At 41.4% G+C, this 19366-nt stretch overlaps 1 protein-coding gene across 1 annotated transcript in view; it reads left to right on the top strand.

The window, feature by feature from the left end:
* Positions 1-19366, top strand: part of Adcy2 (adenylate cyclase 2) — a 410506-nt gene that overhangs the window by 116950 nt on the left and 274190 nt on the right. Inside the window, exon 3 of the mRNA XM_032894822.1 lies at positions 8089-8250. Within this exon, the coding sequence (XP_032750713.1) occupies positions 8089-8250 (162 nt within the window). The remainder of the gene's footprint in view (positions 1-8088; positions 8251-19366) is intronic.

Below are 19366 nucleotides of genomic sequence, written 5' to 3'. Positions count from 1 at the left end.
TCATAGCATTGAATCCTGAAAGAAATGTTAAGTTATATTCTATAATCTAAGCTTTGCAGCAGAGGCCTAATGATACTGTCAATTTGTGTGTTAGTCATTGTCCCATGGTTGTAACAAAATGGCTGTGGCAAATCAACTTTGGAGGTAGAATGTTGTATTTTCTGTCCAAGTTTCCAAGTCTGGTCAACTGTCTGCATTGCTTGGGACCTTATGGGAAACTGAATATCCTGGTAACTGGGAGAACTGGTAGAGAAGACTGTTCTCCTGATGGGAATGCCAGGCAAAGAGAGAGAGAGGCAGGCAGGGAGCCAGAATATCCTCTTAAGTTAACTCCCAGTGAACTCCAAACAAGGCTAGACCCCTAATTGTTCTTAGAGTTTATCTACAGATTGTCAGTCATGATTCAGTCATTGCCTTAAATCCACTGGCTAGATATTGCCACCTGGGAAAATCAAACCTCATTATAAAAGGTTTTGTGGCATTATTGCACATCAACTTGTTTTCTTAAATGTAAAAAAAAATCTTGATATCATCATCATGGCTTCAATGTCTGATTTGGGAATGAAAGAGGAATGTAAAGTAGAGGCAAAGAAATCTAAATACTGGTTTGTTCTACAGATCAAATTGATGGCCTGGGTTGACTTGAAATTCCTACCCTCAGTATCTGTGACTCTCACTTAATTTTGAAATCTATTCTTTGTATGTATGATCAAGTTGAGAAATTGCACTGGAGTTACATTATATCCTAAACCCAGCAATTGGTATCCTTAAAGATGTTGCAAAGATGCATAGAGAAGGTGCCAGGTAGAGATACCCATAGATAACAGGAGAGATACCCTGGAATAATGCCACCAAGATTGGAATGTCTTCTAGCAGGTGTATGCCAGGCTATCCAATGCTGTAAGAGTTAGAAGAGCACATACTCAGTAGCTCTTCCCGTAATAACCCAGTCCTGCTGGCACCTACATTTTAAACCTTTTGATTTTCAACAATGAGAGTCACTTTTTGTTGACATTTTGAGTCACTAAACATGTGGTAATTTGTTATGACAGATAAAAGAAGCTGATAGACTTAGCATATGACTCTACGTAAGTAGTTAAGTAAGTGATGCTTTTAGTCTTCCTTGTCTAGATCTCTTCAGACTGGCAAGAGTCAATCTTAATCCACAGATTAAGCCACTTCTCTTCAGATAGACACAGCAATACCCTAACAATTTTGATCTTGACATTTCAAACCTTCAGCTTGGGGTCTCCTAAATGCTAGGAAACTTTGTACCATGAGGGATACACTTGCTTCATACTAACCTGAGGAGTTCTGAAGAGGGACTCTCTCAATGAGAAAGACTACTCATGTTCTGTTTTGATCATACTATATACTCTTCCAAAGTGACTTTTTTATTTATTATTATACTTTTTTTTATAGTCCAGTCATTACCCCTGCTCCTGGTCCACCCTCCCACAGTTCCTCATTCCAGTCCTCACTGTCTTCAAGAAGATGTCCCCACTCCCCACCCCCTGCAAGGCCTCCTCAATTCCTGGGGCTTCAAGCCTCTAGAGGCGTAGGTGCATCTTCTCTCACTGAGGCCAGACCAGGGAGTCCTCTGCTGTATGTGTGTTGAGGGCATCATATCAGCTGGTGTATGCTGCCTGGTTAGTGGCTTAATGTCTGAGAGATCTCAGGGGTCCAGGTTAGTTGAGACTGCTGGTCTTCCTATGGGGTTGCCCTCCTCACCTTCTTCCACCCTTTCCCTAATTGAACCACATGTGTCCCTGACTTTCAGTCCATTAACGTTGGGTGTAAGGATCTGCTTCTGTCTCAGTCAGCTGCTTGTTGGGCCTCTATGATAGCAGCCATGCTAGGCTCCTGTTTGTAAGCACATCATAGCATCAGTAATAGTGCGAGGCCTTGGAACCTCCTCTTGAACTGGATCCCAAGCTAGGCCAGTCACTGGACCTCCTTTCCCTTGGTCTCTTCTCCATTTTTGTCCCTTCAGTTCTTTTAGACAGGAACAATTCTGGGTCACAGTTTCTGACTGCGGGATGGCAACCCCATCCTTCCACTTGATGCCCTGTCTTTCTACTGGAGGTGGACTCTACTCTTCCCACTGTTGGGCACTTCATCTAAGGTCCCTCCCTTTGAGTCCTGAGAGTCTCTCACCTCCAAGGTTTCTGGCACTTTATAGAGGTTCCCCCCCCACCTCCCACCCCTGAGGTTGCATATTTCCATTCATTCTGTTGGCCCTCAGGACTTCTCTCCTGGAAACCACCCTCCCCCCCAATATCTGATCATGTTCTCCTTTTCCCTTCCTCCTCTCTCAGTGCTGGTCTAACTGGAAGTAATCATATGGAAAAATGAAAATAAATCCATATTTGTCACCTTGCATAAAGCTCAAGTCTAAGTGTATCAAGGACCTCAAGATAAAACCAGATACACTGAATCTAATAAAAGAGAAAGTGGGAAAGAGCCTCAAATTCAATGGCACAGGGAGAAATTTTTTAAACAGAATTCCAGTGGCTCAGGCTCTAAGATCAGGAATTGGTAAATGGGACCTCATGAAACTGGAAAGCCTCTGTAAGGCAAAGGACATAGTCAATAAGACAAATCGGCAACATACAGATTGGGAAAAAAATCTTCACTAGCCCTACATCTGATAGAGGGCTAATAGCCAAAATATACAAAGAACTCAAGAAGCTAACCTTCAAAAACCAAATAACAAATTAGTGATTCTACCTTACACCAATCAGAATGGCTGAAATAAAAAAAAAATTCAGGTGACAGCACATGTTGGTGAGGATGTGGAGAAAGAGGAGAACACTCCTCCATTGCTGGTGAGATTGCAAGCTGGTACAACCACTCTGGAAATCAATCTGGAGGTTCCTTAGAAAATTGGAAAAAGATCTATCTGAAGACCCAGCTACACCACTCTTGGGCATATTCTCAAAAGATGCCCCACCATTCCACAGGCACTATGTTCATAGTGGCCTTATTTGTGATAGCTAGAAGGGGGAAACAATCCACAATAAAAGAATGGATACAGAAAAAGTGGTTCATGTACACAATGGAATACTACTCAGCTATTAAGAATGAGGACATCCTCAGTTTTTCAGGCAAATGGATATAACTGGAAAATATCATCCTGTGAGGACATATCATCCCAAAGGACATGAATGGTATTTTTCACTAATAAGTGGATATTAGCAGGGGAAAAAGTATAGAATACCTAGGATACAATACAAAGTGGCTTTTTAAAATTCTTTTTTTTTTCACGTTTGTATTGCTAGAAGCACAAAGCACTGCGCAGAATGACAGACTGAGTTTGTTTTTCCTTAGATGGATGTCATACAAGCACAATGTGTCCTGGTGAACATGAAAGTGAAGGCACCTCTGGGCTGGAAATCCCAAAGTGCATGGGCATTGCAAAAAATCTCAACTCTTAGGCTGACTACACAAAGCCTAGGCCATTCCTTCCCTACTGTTGATTAACAGTGGCTTCATGATTCCAGTCCTGGGAAGTCTTTTATGTAGCATTCAGGGATTGCAGAGATTGGATCAGAGAGAAGGTGCCATGGTAGGTACTGCAGCCCACATTCCCTGTGAACAGGGTCTACTCCCAGATTTACTGCTGCTGCCTGTTATGGGAATCTGGCCAATGTCTGTCTAATAGAGAGTTGAGATTTTTTTTCCCATGTAATTGATCCATTAAAGAGAAAAATGTGAATTCAGAAATCAACATGTTTATAGTTAATGGTGAAGCTAATTATACCAAAGAGGACAGTGAACTGTTTTAGAGATGCCTTTTGTGAGGTGCATTTGAGGAGGATGAGCTTGTGTCACACTTACATGTATAATAGACTTTTTGTAAAGACAACAAAATTGATGAAGCAGCTCCCACATCAGGGGCCACCCTGAGCACTGTAGTCTTGGCTCTTAGTAAATCAAGGCGTGCTCTTAAAGTATCGTTATCCTTCATTGTGTATGGGAGGGGTGTTAATACATAAATAAGAGCTATAAACGTGATAAGTGAAGTTCGTGATGAGGACTAGATGTATGGATGGAAAAGCACTTGCAGAGTTCTTAGGGCAGACCAGAGGAGGCCATCGTCTAAGGAAGAAAAGCCTTAGATCTTTACACTCAGAAGCACAAGCTTTTCAGTATTATCTGAATAAGAGAAAAATAGAATTTTGAAGCAAGATAGATCAGAGAACACATATTGAAGTCCATTCGGGGTACTTGTCTTCCTAGTTACGATCAGAACTCCCGGAAAGCATACCCTAAATGACAATGCACATATTACTACAGAGTGCTGTGAAATAGTAAACGTAATATAGTCACATCTATAGACTGGTGCCACAAAAACATGTTTTAAAAAGCAAAGTGATCAGTAATGCATATCAAACCAACCCACTTTTATAAACAGAATATTAACGTGACAGAGGGGTGATATATGGCCTCAGTATGGCTTCGGACCAGATGAGCTCTGCTTATTGACTTGGGAGCTAATACTACACATGTGCATCAGTTGCTTGCCTAACCAGAGATCACTATGGGTCACCTGAGACTTCTGTTCCTACTTCTTGTTATATATATACTAGAGGAGTTCCAACACTGTTACGTCATGACTGCCAGGGAGAAAAGGTGACAAGACATCATGAACTGTTCTTTTTTCTACCCAGGGAGGCCATACTTCTTGTGTTTATGCTTCATAGACACTTTGGAACTTCCCCTGAGAAGAAAATGATTACAGGAAGTTGAATGGGGTGACCTGAAACATGGAGATAGGAATTGAGTGGATCCAAATAAAAAAGGATTAGCTCTGCAGGCAGATGTCAGAAGAGGGAGTGTGAGCTATATTTCTTGTCAGGTGGAAAGGCCCTGAGACATGTCATGGATGTAAGGCAGAACAATAGACAGATACCAGGATTGTAGTACGGGGGAAGTTCAAAGCCAGAAGAGAACGTGGCTAAGGATAAGCTTTGGTGGTATGTACCTCGGTGATTGGAAATTGGCCCATCCCCACCTAAAGTAAGGTAGCTTCAAGAGGAACAAGACAGTGAGCACAGAGAAAAGCTCTGAGGGCTAGAAAGTTGTGTAGGAAGATGTGTATGTCTTGCAGAGGTTTGGTGAGAATGAATACTTGTAGTCCCTTTACTGACATGAGCATGGCTACTTCAGGTACTCCATTCCCTGCCTTTCCCTGAAGTCTTTAGAACAGTGGTCTTGGTTTTATTTTCAGCCTCTTGTCCCACACTGAAGAGTACAGCTAAGAGGAATCTCATGTCCCCATGGTAACACGGAAACCCTAGAGACTGCAAGAGAAGTTTCTGGAGCATTTTACCCACATGTTTTTGAGATGTGCCAGATCCATTTAAGTTTTACATATGGTGCTCTTTGGAATTAGAAAATAGACCTGATGATCTGAGAAGCTTTTGAGATTAATAAGATGTAAAGACAGTTCAGTTCCTCCAAGAAGAACTTGACTTTCATTGGCCAAGTCATACTGGCAGATGCAACATAGGCATCTCTGCCCGAGCTCTTGAAGGACCAGCACTGGAACCCTGAGCTTGATTTGATGCAATTGCTTCCCTCAACTTTGGAAACTTAATCTTGCTATGTTAGCCCTCAGTAAATGCTTGCAAAGGTTAGTAAATGACTTGAAAGATGGTGATTGGATCCCAGAACACTTTCTTTGTATTCTGGCCTCAGAAAGGTTTAGTGAGGGAGGCAAACTGTTATGTCTGGACAGATCATTGCCCACTGCACAGAGTGCTCCAGAAAACAGTGCTGGGTCTCATCCACATACCGAATAGGAAAAAAAATGGAATGTGTGTCATACTGACTGCTAATGCTTTGCTGAAAAAAATCTCCATAGTCTTTTATTTTGAAGAGGCAAAAGAAAAAATATTTGCTAGAAAAAGTATGGCTATGTTAATCTGCTCACCCACATTTTTTATCCTGACAGCCCATATAAATATAGCTTGAAGGGGAGGAAGCGGGGGCTTGAAGCAGATGGCCCACACCAAACTCAGGCTTCCCGAGGACTTCTGGTCACTTTGCCCACCCACGGTGGCTTTCTCCTTGGCTGTCATTCCACGTTGCCAGAACTTGCAGCAAATAGAGAATGTGATTTAGAGGCCATTTCATTGTCTCTTCAGGGTGGGGCTAGGTAAGAAGGGTGGCCCTTCTCTCAGCCATGAAGACAGCTGGCATGCATGACAGACTCATCCCCTCAGTTGTAACGGCTCAGAGCTGTGATCGAGCCTCATTCTCCAAGAGAGGCTGTCCCCTCAGAGGAGCCCGTGCATTTTTTTTTGAGGAATGAATAGATGTCCTGCTTAGAATGTCCTGAAGAAAATAAAAGGATGTGTTTTAGGAATTCACAGTTTTAGGCTGTGAACCTCTTGTTTTCTGTGTAGTCTTGCAAGTGTGACAGTAATACAAAGACAGCTTGTAAGGTGCCACCCTGGAACCACAGCATGGAGGTAGACAAGACTTCAATATTATAAATATGCAAAATGGGCAAGAGAAGATGAAGCCTGCCACTCTCCGGCCTGCATTGTCTTGAGTCTGTAGGCAGCAGAGCCTGGTGGTCATCTCACACTTGGAAATTCCCAGAAAACATGCACCAGCACAGCTGTGGTGATCTGTGCATGTTCATCCAGCTGAGCGAGTCTCTGTGTCCTCTTCAAATGGCCTAAGGTACTGTGGTTACATGCTGCTCTCCCCCTTGAGGCCTGTGACCTCAGGCTTTCTGGCTATAGTTACCACATGCTTATATTCTCTCTCTTGCTCCTCTGTCTTGGACTTGTTTGCAATGAAAATGCTCTTGTTTTATTACCCAGTAAGTAAGCATTTTCATTTCCATTCTCAAAGTTTCTCTAAGTGGTTTTGTATTGATTGTTTTTATAAAAGTGAGATTCATAAAATATGTTAGCCATTTTAAGGTGAAGAATACAGTGACATTCAGTACATTCTCAGTATTGGGCAATGTCCTACTCAAATGCCTTCCCAGCATTTAAGGGAAGCCTACAATTGCTTTGCAACCTGTGTGCTTCATCTGCCTCACAGGCCTTCTCACAGACCTTGCCAACCAGGTCATCAGCATCTGCTTCCTGTCTCTGGATTTACCAACTACACATAGTTTATATAAAAGGTATCATAGAATGTGGAGTCTTTGAGGTTCATCCACATTGTCAAAGCTTTAATCCATGCTATTCGTGAATCACATTCTGGTACGTGAATGACAGGTGATATCCACCCACTGCTGGGTATCTGTGTTCTCATCTTTTAATTGATATGCAAATCCTGTGATTACTATATGCATGCATAGATTTGAAATACCATGCTACAGAGTGAAACCGTGGGATTAGAGGGTCATTCTATGTTTAACGTCTTTGCCAGAGAGCACTAACCTGTTCCACAAGAGCTGGACCATCTGCATCCAAGCTCTGTACGTCTACCTCTGCCAACTGAGAAGCAAGGACTCCAAGCCTCAGTGATGTGAGACTGGTTTTGCTCTTTCACAAAAGTGCCCCTTGTGTACAGCATGCATGCGTATATATACTCTTGTATGCAGTAATCTGTTTCCTAAAATTTGAAGTTCCACACAAGAAACTGGTTCTCCATCACAACAGGAAGCTACTTTTTTCTCCCCTCCCCCTTTAATCTGTGTATATGAATATCTGTGTATGTGCTACAACAAATATGGAAGACAGAGAACAATCTCAGGTGTTGTATTTTGCCTTCCACTCTAACACAGGGTCTAAGCGTTTATTTCCACTACCCACACCAGGCTAGTTGCCCTGCAGGCCTCTCGGTATCTTCCAAGTGTTCACTTCCTATCTCATGAGTCAGTGACTACCACATCCAGATTTATGTGGTTCCAAGTATTCAGCCTTGGGTCCTCCTCACATTTCCACAGCAAGTGCTTCCTGCATCAGGCCTAGACGTAGTTCCCTGTTACAATCCAGTGTTTGTTCAACTCTATTTTGTGATGATGTCGTTTCTCAAATGAGCATGTTGTTTCCCACCTCCTTTAATGGAAGGTAAACTGGGATTTTCTGACCCTCCATGTTTTTCTTCCTTCCACAGGTGTCATTCTTCCTCTTCATCATCTTTGTGGTATATACCATGCTTCCCTTCAATATGCGAGATGCCATCATTGCCAGCATCCTCACATCTTCATCTCATACGATAGTGCTGAGCGTCTACCTGTCTGCAACACCAGGGGCCAAGGAGCACCTGTTCTGGCAGGTGAGTGCCCTTCCTTATGGGAACCACTGGCCTTTCACAGCTCTTCCAAACATCGGTTAGAGCTGCCAGGGTGGGTTTGTTGACTGCTCCTTTTCATGGTCTGCAAGGGCTGCTGAACCCTGTCCTCCTCTACCAGTAGGGACAATAGTCACTTAGCCATTAGTGGGAATGAGACTAATGTTCACAGGATAATTGGGTGGAGATATACACACACACACACACACACACACACACACACACACACATATATAATTTTGCTGATTGCTGAGTAGTGATGTAATTTTGGAAGCGAAGATATGTATTGAATCTTATTATGGATTATAATTTTTAGGACTTTTAGTATGAAACATCATATAATTAGAAGCATAAGTCACCCCTAACATCTCTTTTTACAGGGTATTGAAAAAAACTTCAATTTCTCATTCTTCTGGCAGATCTATGAACATTAAAAAGCTACAGCAGCAAATTTGTGCATTGCTAATAAGTGATATTTCAGGAAGCCATTCTATTTAATTAGTTAAAAGCATTTTAAAAGCTATTTGATTTCCTATTATGTGTATCCATAAACACGGGTTGGTGATTTGGAGTTCTTCCTAACAGTATCCCTTTTTTTAATGAGAAAAATGTATGTTTTATTTTGCTGTCTTGGGTTAGTCACAACAAATATGTCCACAGCATAAAACATACTAAGGATTCAGTGTGATGAGCAGTGTGCCAACAGAAGGCGCTATTTAATCTTGGGGCATGATAGAATTGAACCAGAGCTTTGGAGTACCAGGTATTCCTCTTAGTGCTGAGCTGCATCCTGACTACAAGCAGAGGCATTTTAGATATGGCCATCATGACTTCTGTGGAGGGAGAGAAACTAGGTAGGTGTTCATGGAGTGAATGCAGATGACTAACTTCCTGGTAGTCAGGAAGAATAGACAGTGAAGAAGGGTCTGGGGGACAAATATATCTTCAAAGGCACGTCCTTATGCCCTCAGTGACCAACTTCCTCTGAGAAGGCACAGGCCCTAACAACCCATTTACCCTTGTCCAATCAGTGGTTTATAAATCCATTCATGAAGTTAGAGCTCTTTTTACCCACTCACCTGAGCTTGTTTTGCAACCCATCCTTCAATACAAGAGCATTTGAGGTCAATATGAAACTCAAGGTGTAATAGCAACCTCTTTCCGCAGTAAGAGCAAAGGTGATAGTCTTCAGCTTTACTCTGTGTACAGGGACTGTACCACCTGCTGCTGCACAGAGACTAGCCAGCACTTATTCAAGTAGATGAAGGTGACGTATAACACTTTAGAGTGTCAGATGGTGTACTGACTGGTTTTGTGTGACACAGCTGGAGTTATCACAGAGAAGGGAGCCTCTCTTGAGGAAATGCCTCCATGAGATCCAGCATTTTCTCAATTAGTGATCTAGGGGGAAGATCCAGCCCCTTGTGGGTAGTGCCATCCCTGGGCTGGTAGTCTTGGGTTCTATAAGAAAGCAAGCTGAGCAAGCCAGGGGAACCAATCCAGTAAGCAGCATCCCTCCATGGCCTCTGCATCAGCTCCTGCCTCCAAGTTCCTGGCCTGTGTGAGTTCCTGTTCTGCCTTCCTGTGGTAATGAACAGCAGTGTAGAAGTGTAAGTTGAATAAACCCTTTCCTCCCTGACTTGCTTCTTGGTCATGATGTTGTGTGCAGGCATACAAACCCTGACTAAATCAGATGGGCAAATAAAGACTAGATACATTCAAGGTGCACAGTGTAATGGATGCATATGTGAACACATTGTACAATGATTATTTATCAGACAAGTTTACATACCTGCCACTACACATGTTGTGTGTGAGACATAAGACTCGTTCCTTTCATTAGTGCTCTTTCACTCAGTTTCCGAAAACCCCAACTGCATACAGCTCCCCTGGCATTCAAGGGAAAGACTGAAAACATTCCAGAAACTTCTGTGTGTAGGTTCCACCCCAGCTTGTACCTCTGCTCTGCATTTCATGCTGCCCTCTGCATCCCAGGAAAGATTTCCACTTTTTCCTATCAAGGTCATACTGTGCTGACTGCTAGCACCAGGAAGCTCAGCTGTGTACAGGAAGCTGTATGCAGTAGGAAGCAGAGAATCCATTCAGCCCATTTACATTCTAAATACAAACTGTGGGAAAGCTGTCTTCATCCTTACCCTGACAACAGGCCCCTTGGATGTTTCATGCTTTGTGGCAGCTGTGTGGTGGAGGTTTCCACTGGGTACATACTGGGACACTCTTACCAATCTCTCCACCTCCTTCATGAGGAAATGGAGTATTGCATGTTGGGACAGAGGCTTTGATTGCTCTAATAACAGTAAAACAATTACATAAAGAGGGAAAGGCCATCGTCTATGAAGAAGTAGGTGTATTTTAGGTCATTGCATATTGTATTGAATTGTTTTTTGATGCATTGTTACATTTATTAGAGAAGGAAATTGGAAAAAGTAGTATATAAAAAGATGTATATCTTTTTTTAAACTTGTTTCCCAAAACTTATGGGAAAATATGCTGGCTGGCAGCCAGAGGGAAGATAATTGTGGAATTGTATAAATAACTTTAAGTGTTCTTAATGCTATAATATTTCATGTAACAATAACACTGGAAAGAAAAAAGACCCTGTAGTCCATTTCTGACGTCTTTAATAATTCCTTGATTCCAAGAGCCAACGAAGAAGAATGCAGTGATGGATTCAAAATTGGGTTGGCTCAGTGTATACAGCCAAACATTAGATGGAGCTAGGGAAGTCTTATGGGAGAGTTGGGGAAGAATTGAGAAACCTGAGGGGATAGAGACTCCACAAGAAGACACAGTCAACTAACTGGGACCCTTAAGGGCTTTGAGAAGGGCACTGGGAGGGGGGCTGTGATTGAGATGTAAAGTGAATAAATAAATAAATGAATGGAAAATGTGGGTGGGTTCATGTGTAAAGAAGTATGAAGGAGGAGCTTTATTATGCTCGACCACTGCTGGAAATATAAGCTAAAATTACCATGGGATTGTGGGTAAAGAAAAAGCTCTTCCTTGAATTCTTTTGATGCACAGTACTTATAAATTAGAATGCTGTACATCTGCTGGTTAGATCACTGTGATGTAGTGCTCAAAAAGTACTATGTAATATATCAGATACTGATCAAGTGTAAAGAAATGTTTTATGTCCCAGATGGTTCTCCTCTCCCTCTATGCCAGCAGTTCTTAACCTGTGGGTGAGGAAAGGCCATTTTACAGGTGTTGCGTAAGACCATTGGGAAATAAATAAATATATATATATACACATACACATATATACACACACATTATAATTCATAACTGTATCGGAATTACAGTAATGAAGTAGCAAGAAATAACTTTATGGCTGGGGATCACCACAACATGAGGGACTGTATTAAGGGGCCACAGTATTGGGAATGTTGAGAAGCACTGAACTAAGCCATTAGCAGAGGAGAAAAATATGCTTAGCCCATATTCATTCTAAGAATTTTGAATTACCGTGCCTCTATGGGGTGGAGAACCTACTGAGGTCATCTTACTTGTCTGTTAAGTGAAATACTGGCTGAAGAGAAATCCACTCCTCTTCAATGTTTTCTATCAGAGTTAAATGCTCTTAGGAAGTTCATTTAGCCAGCATTTGCCTCAAAGCATTCTCATGCCATGATAGAGGACATTTACTTAATTAATATTTATAGAAAGTACCATCTAAAACATGAGAAACATAAAGTATAACCCTACATGCATGTTGTAATGCTTATATTGAAATAATCACAAACTTCTCAGTAAGTCAGGAATTCAATACAGAGAAGCATTTTCTCCTTAAACCACTTAAAAGCAAGTTAACCACTAACCAATATGATGCCCTCTCACCTCAATGTTTGCGTGCAGTTCCAGTCTCTTATATAACTGTAGTGTACCTGTCAGTCTCTGGAGATCCATGATCCTTAGGCCCCAGACATGCTCCCTTCTCACCATTGTTCTTTGGAGTGGGTGGGGTCAGAATCTTTCATGGCAATATGCTGTAAGTTGTCTGCACTTCAGTCTAGAACCTTCCTTGCTCACTCTTTGGTGTTCATGGTGGTCATACCTTGAAGATGACAGCACCACTGCAAGTGAATGTCTTTTAATGTGAGTTTAATGTCTCCTGTGGACAGATTCTGGTTTCCATCTTTGTTAAGGACTAGAGTGACTGCAGGCCCTGGAGTTCTGGAAGAGGTGCTGAGCTCTACTCAGTGTGAGCCCATTGAGGTCAACCACTGTGACATTAGTACATGCATCTTAGTTGATGATACTTGCTTTGTAGAATGGAACATTACGGCGAGCCATACATCCTATTTTTCAGCTCTTGACTTCTTTTATTATTTACATCCATATGGTGCTGTATTTCCTACTTTATTTAATGAGTGTTAAAGCATATCTGTTGTGGGAGCATCTCCAGGCCGAATGTAGCCTTCTGGAAACACCCTCTTCTTCTCGGAACTCTTCTGTCTTCTACAATAAGAGGTTTCAGGCTCATCTTATTTGGCCCTAGCTACGTCTAAAATTAAGGATCTCTACTTCTTTACATATTTATTTATTCATTAATTTATTTTATTTGACAAGACTGGTTGGCCTTAAACTGTCCATAGCTGAGAATGACTTGAACTTCTCATCCTCCTGCCTCTTAATCCCTAAGTGTTGGCATTTAAAGTGTATACCACACAAAACAGGGTTTGATTACATGCTCAGTCAGCACTCTAACAAGTGAGCTACAGATTCTATCCCCTGCTTCTTTGTAGTAGAAAAGGTTTAGAGGTAATATCTAGGCATTGGGTAGTTTTTGATTTTGTTTGGTTTTACTATTGGAACATCATCATACCAATGTGAGGCCTACAGATTTACAGTTGAATTTGTTGTTATAATGCTACTATTAAGATAATTTTCCATTGCTGTAATAAAATATTCTTAAAAATTAAGTTAGAGGAGAAAGGGTGTATTTTGGCTTACAGTCCCAAAGGAGATATGATCCACCATGATGGAGAAAGACACAGCAGCAGGACTATGAGCCCAGCATGGAAGTCAGGAAGCTGCTGGTCACATTTCAGCCAGCACACATGTGCGTTTTTTGACCAACTCTTGCAAAAATAATAGCTTCAATGATTCGTAGTTTCCTTGTAAAACCAGTCTCACACATCAGATATCACCATGCCCAGCTTCTTCTCTACAAATCTGTCTACTCTCTAGGATCTGAGGATCTATCCATGTGAGGCTGCTCCTATGACTGCAATATCTAGGAAAGAAGAAAGAAATCAGGATGGGCAGGAGAAAAGTGGGGACAAAGAAGGATTAAAATTTGAATGCATCACTATTTGTGTGGGAGGAAGAGATGAGTTTCTATTGATCACTAATTCACTCTATTTGTGAATGTGTTCTTAAAATTATTTTCACTTTCTTTTCCTAATGTGTTTCAAATAACCTTTTCCTTTTTTTTCATGAATTTTTATGAACTCTGTGATTATGACCACATTCTAGACTCCTTTAATAATGAACAGGAAGAAACTACAAAACATCAGGAATCTGAGGAAAAGTTTTTACATTGTCCTATAAGACTCTTATTTTTACACAATCATTTTAGTATAACTGTCATAAACTTTTAGCATTTCACAATTAACTAGAAAATAATAAATTTGCTTTTACTTATTGGATAATAGGTGTTTGATTACAATTCCTAAAAGCTGAAAGCAAGGAGTCATTTTTGCTTACCTTTAAACCAAAGTAAGCAAATGTAGTCAGTAAAGGCAAGGTGAGACATGTGTTCCCTGTTATGCTGGCTGCATACCACCTAGGCCTGAGGATTGGAGAGGTAGGGAGTCAGTGGAGAGGAAGGGAGAACTAGCATCCTGCCTCACAGACAAGGGCAGTGGTCCAACACTTAGTAGTCTTGGTGCGGCCTGAAGCTTGTCTTCCGAGCCTTCTTGCATCTTAAATGTGCATCTTGCCTGGCTTCCATTTTCTTCACTTTTAGAGACCCACATGACTGTTTCCACAATGCCTAACCAACTACAAGAAATCTTCAGGCATCCCTATCTATGCATCATGGCTGCATGTTGTATTTGAATTTTAGTCACTGTTACTGAATCTTTACTTCCTTGGTATTCACAGCCTGTTCTGAGTTTTCATTTCATATATCTTTTCCCCTGGGAGAGGGGAAAATTTGAATATAGATTTATTTAAGTAAGCTGGTTATATGAGAATCTATATTTATGGAAGAAGATGAGCTAAGGACTGCTTATTGGTTTGCTAACAGGATTACTCAGATGTCAGGGAAATTGGTACAGGATTCTTTGACACCGTGGAAGCTTTAATATATTTAAGTTGTGAAAACGTGAAGCATTTCCACTGCATCTAATGTGGACGATTGTCTGTGGAGAGTCTGGAATCAATGATGATGTGGATTTGTTGTGTAACTGAGATGAGTATAATTCAGGAAGTGTCTATTGGAGTCTGGAATTAAATTGCATTTGAGGTCTAATCTGAGCAGCTCAAAGGAAAAACAGCAGGTTACCAGCTGCCCAGTTTCTGGTTTAGAGGAGACTAATTGCCAGGAATTTGGATCTCTGTCCTCCTGCTTGTTTTCAAAGAAGTACCAAATATTATTTTTCTACCAGAAAACTTTTTTCTTTATTTCACGAAGGTATGGATTGAGTCTAATTCATGTGTTGTTTTTAGTAAACAGCTGCTTATGTGATCTGAAGGCATTTGGTTTTGGAAGGAAAGGGTGTTTGGGATAGGGAAGATGAGAAAATAGGTGTGTCCTATGAAAAAGTAGGTCATGTGAATAAAGTTAAATGTGAGTAAATCTACTCTTGCCCCTCTCCCTCCCTACTGCACACAGCTCCACCTTGGCCCATGGGGCAGACAGAAGAAATGAGCAAGTCAGTCTGACCTCAGGACATAAAAACACACTAAAAAAGTTTCAGCAATTTCTAGGGTGAAAACACAAGAGTTGGAGACCAAATTTCATGTTTGCAGTTAGCAGCTTGTTTTAGAGTGAGGTCTAGGTTTGTTCTGTAACCTTTATGTATCACATGTGTAGGGGTGTGTGTGTGTGTGTATGTGTGTGTGTGTGTGTGTGTGTGTGTGTGTGTGTGTGTTGAGAGTATTGAACAGAACACTCTCCTGTTCTTAAACATTTGATAAAGGGTACATGAGAGATGGATTTTCTGAAAAAACGAGATGGGATTGTAACCTGTAAACCATGTCTATCCTGTTACTGGTTTTAGCTTCTGGACTGTGTAACTTCATTCTGTAAGAGAACAATTCTTTGCACACACATTACACTGACAGATTTATCAGAATTTGCTTTGTAACTTTCACTGGCATTTTATTTGACAAGTTTAGAGTAGTTTTCCTCCTGTCTCTACTAATTCATGTGTCTTTGGTTTCATACTTGTAAATATCTGCAGTTCTGGTGATTCAAAGGTTTGCTTTGAATGGAGAAAGGTAGTTTGTGATGTATGCTGTTTCAGTGTGATGTATGCTGAGTCATGATATCTACTAAAACACTTGGGAATTACTCTTTGAAACACACAGAAGATAATGAGAAGGTGAGAACTGTCAGTGAGGGCTTATACATTTGTCCCTCTCTCCTGAAAACCTGCACACATGATGAAGCTTCTGTTGTGTGTATTCATCGTTTGTCCATGGTAAGAAAACTGCAATGGTCCTGAGGAGTCCTCTTGAGGGTAGAACATAACTCTTGGGGATAATTTGGAAAGATGGAGTTGTGAATGGGCCTAATGATCTAAAAAAAAAAATAAAATAAAATGGGAACAATTGGAAGAAGGAGAAAGAGAAAGAAGAAGAGGAAGAGGAAGAGGAGAAGGAGGTAGCCCTTAATTGATCATATTGTAAGGAAGCATTCAGCCCATTTTATTCAGTGAAAGACAGAGTGCACAGTCAGATCATTCATTCCAATGGCAGCAGAAATGATAAAACAAGGAAATAAATAAAAAGTGCTTACCTGGACCAGGCACATAGCACTCAAAGCATCAAGGATTAGTAATAATGGCTTATTGGTAGATATATACAACATTCCCACTATGTTCCAAGTGCAGCAAGCTGCATAGACTGGTGACAGAGCTCTGAGAGTAGGTGCTCAACTTCACATCTCCTGAGAGACGAGAGACCTTGGTAGACAGACTTAAGGCCTGGGTTTGCCATTACAGAAATTCCTCTCTGACGTTCATTAACATTTTAATATAACAAGGAGCATGGGGAGCTGGGCAAAAGAAGTTTCTTGATATCAGGAAGGATCTGGATTTGGATCTCACTTCTGCAGTAAACCTGTGTGTGGTAGACATGGAGATGATGTGCCCAACTTCTCCCACAGAAAGGATGGGCTGCCAACACTTAAAGAAGTTGTCATATGTTGGCTTTCATCTGTTAGCTCCCACAGGGTCTAGGTAATGCCTACAGAGACCAGAAGCCCAGGACCATATTGCTCTTCTGAGGGTGGCATGCCTCTCAGACTGCCATGTTAAGGGTATTACATTCATTGACTGTTGGCCCCATGATGCATCTTCTCTTCAGTCTCAGAGCATTCATGGATTTTCTGAATCACATCTCTGTACTACAGCTCAAATTCTACCTCCACCCAATTCTCCTTCCTTTCCTCTCCTTCAGTCTTGGTGCTAGGGATCCCAAACTTCTGATTTAGAATATTGCATGTATTTTCCAGTGGCAACAAGAAAAAATGCCTATTCACTCCCATATAGGGCACTGATCACATACCAAAGAAATCCTGCCCAATTCCAGCCTTGGAACCAGTGAATTCATTAGGGTTCCTCCCAGGAACATGGATGTGGAATTATTTACAGGAGGAGCTGCATCAACAAAAAACATATAGATAATGATTCACAAAAGTGACACCAATGGACTTCCTTATGGAACTTGTAGGAAGCTGCCCTACAAGTCTCTTCTCACTTGCAGTACTTTACTGAGCATACGACCTTGGGGAAGGGACATGTGACCCTCGTAAGTTTTATGATCTTCCTACAGCAGGTAAATTCACGGGCTACCTGAGCCTCTATTCTTACCTGATCAATATCAACAGAAATGGCTAGTGGGGTGGGGTTTGGCTCATGGCCTTGGTGCCGAGTACATAGGCTACTGTATTGATTGCTCTTTGCAATGCTGAGATCCCAACACTTGGCAGAAACAGGGGAGAGAAGTTATTTCAGGGAGCTTCAGGGAGTTTGCCTATCATAAAAACAGGGAGGCATGATGTTTTTCCCAGTAAGCAGAGTGTATGGCACCAGGAAGCAAAGAACATACCATCATCAAAGGATTGGCTGTGACTTATAAGGCTCTTTTGGCCGTCTGGGCTCAACCTCCTAAACATCCCACAACATCCCAAAGTAATTCCACCACCTGACCTCCAGGTACTAGATAGCCAAACCTATGAGAAATTCAGTTCCAAATAATAACAATGGCAGGCACTGTGTATAAACAGCCCACTAATCAAGCCAGAGTGGTATTTTGTTCTCAATAACTAGCAATAGCAGTAACAATGTGGGTTAGTTTAGTTTATATGGTTTCACAGACTTTAAGAGAAATAGAACATAAAAGTACTTTGGGGACTCAAGTCACAATCAATGAATGAGGAAAGGAGTTGGATCTCACATGTGAGAAACCCTCTGAGATGGAGTCTAATTTTGATTATCCAATCTGTAGTATGCTCTCCTCAGATCCAAGATGGCAAGCTTCATGGTACTGGGGATCTCCAAGTCCACACCTCACTGACAAGAAGTCAGACTGCTAATCCCCAAGGGCCTGAGCTCCTCTAGGTTCAGAGAGCATGACTATGAAAACTCCCAGGGACAGCTTCAAGAATGAACCTCTGGAAGGGGCAGAAATGAATCAATGCCAGAGTGAATGTGCCAACTTGCCAATGGGGTGGAGTGGACCACCTGTGGTTTGATCTAAAAAATGTCTTATTGCCCCCAAATTTTATACTGAATGTATACCTAGTATTAGACATACATAATACATACATACACATACACTACTGGGTATACTAGTGTGTATGTATGTGTGTATGTGTGCGTGCGTGCCTCACATATAACATTAGGGGATCTACTGTTGAACCTCACCATGGGTGGCCATATACACAGTTATCTGTAGATCTACTTCTCTCTATCATTGTTGTAGATTGCCCTCTGGCTTTCTGACTCTCCAACACCAGTGAGCATTTTAAGCTCTGTGGTGCACAGCATATGAGGACACCTTTTTTGAACGTACTTATGGTAACAGGAAAATAAAACCAAGTTAACAAAACATAACTGGGTTTATAGGTATTTCCTCCTTGTGTAAATAAACTTCTCATGCATAGGGAAAGTGGGATGATTATTTTGCCACATGATGTCAGATAAGTAAGACTACTGAACAGTTGCCCTTAGCTCTTTGCCCACCTTAACAAAGAGAAAAAGACTGGTAGGGGATGGGGAGGGAGCTGGAACAAGATGGAGGGAGAGGGAGGGAGATAGAGGGAGAGCAAGAGAGAGAGAAAGGGGAATGGAGGGAGAAGAGGAGGGAAGGAGAGGGGGAGGGAGACAGAGGGGGACAGAAAAAGGTCAAGAGAAGGAAGGGAGATAGAGAGGTCTCCCAATGGGTCTCCATGAATACACCTCTTACTACCGTTCCTGTCTTGTCTTGGTGTCAGTAGACCTTTCTCCTTTTATCTGCTCTCTCTAGACAAACAATAATGGCACTGTCAAGTGATCACTTTACAATTCAAATTCCTCATTTTCTTTCAACTGGTGTTCAGGCTACCTCTAGGAGAAAAACTTCCATCCTCAAGACTGTGAGGTAGACCAGCTGGTCTAATTTTAGTTTAGTAGGGCGGATCTTCTTCTAAACAGAGATTAGCTTCAGGATTAAGCCAAGAGAAGTTTATAATTGGAAGGAAGGAACCATTTGCTTTTATTTACAGATGGTTTTATTACTTGCCTTTTCTTTAAAGAAGGAATCTTGAACTGTTACCAAAACACTTGTATACCCAGTGTGGGCAAGACCATACAATTCCCTACTTACATAATGTTGAATAGATCTTGGGAATCAATAATTATCC

Source organism: Rattus rattus, chromosome 2 (genome assembly GCF_011064425.1).
Source record: "Rattus rattus isolate New Zealand chromosome 2, Rrattus_CSIRO_v1, whole genome shotgun sequence".
Taxonomy (NCBI): domain Eukaryota; kingdom Metazoa; phylum Chordata; class Mammalia; order Rodentia; family Muridae; genus Rattus; species Rattus rattus.
The sequence above is the reverse complement of the archived record's forward strand: the minus strand, read 5'-3'. Positions and strand labels throughout refer to the sequence as shown.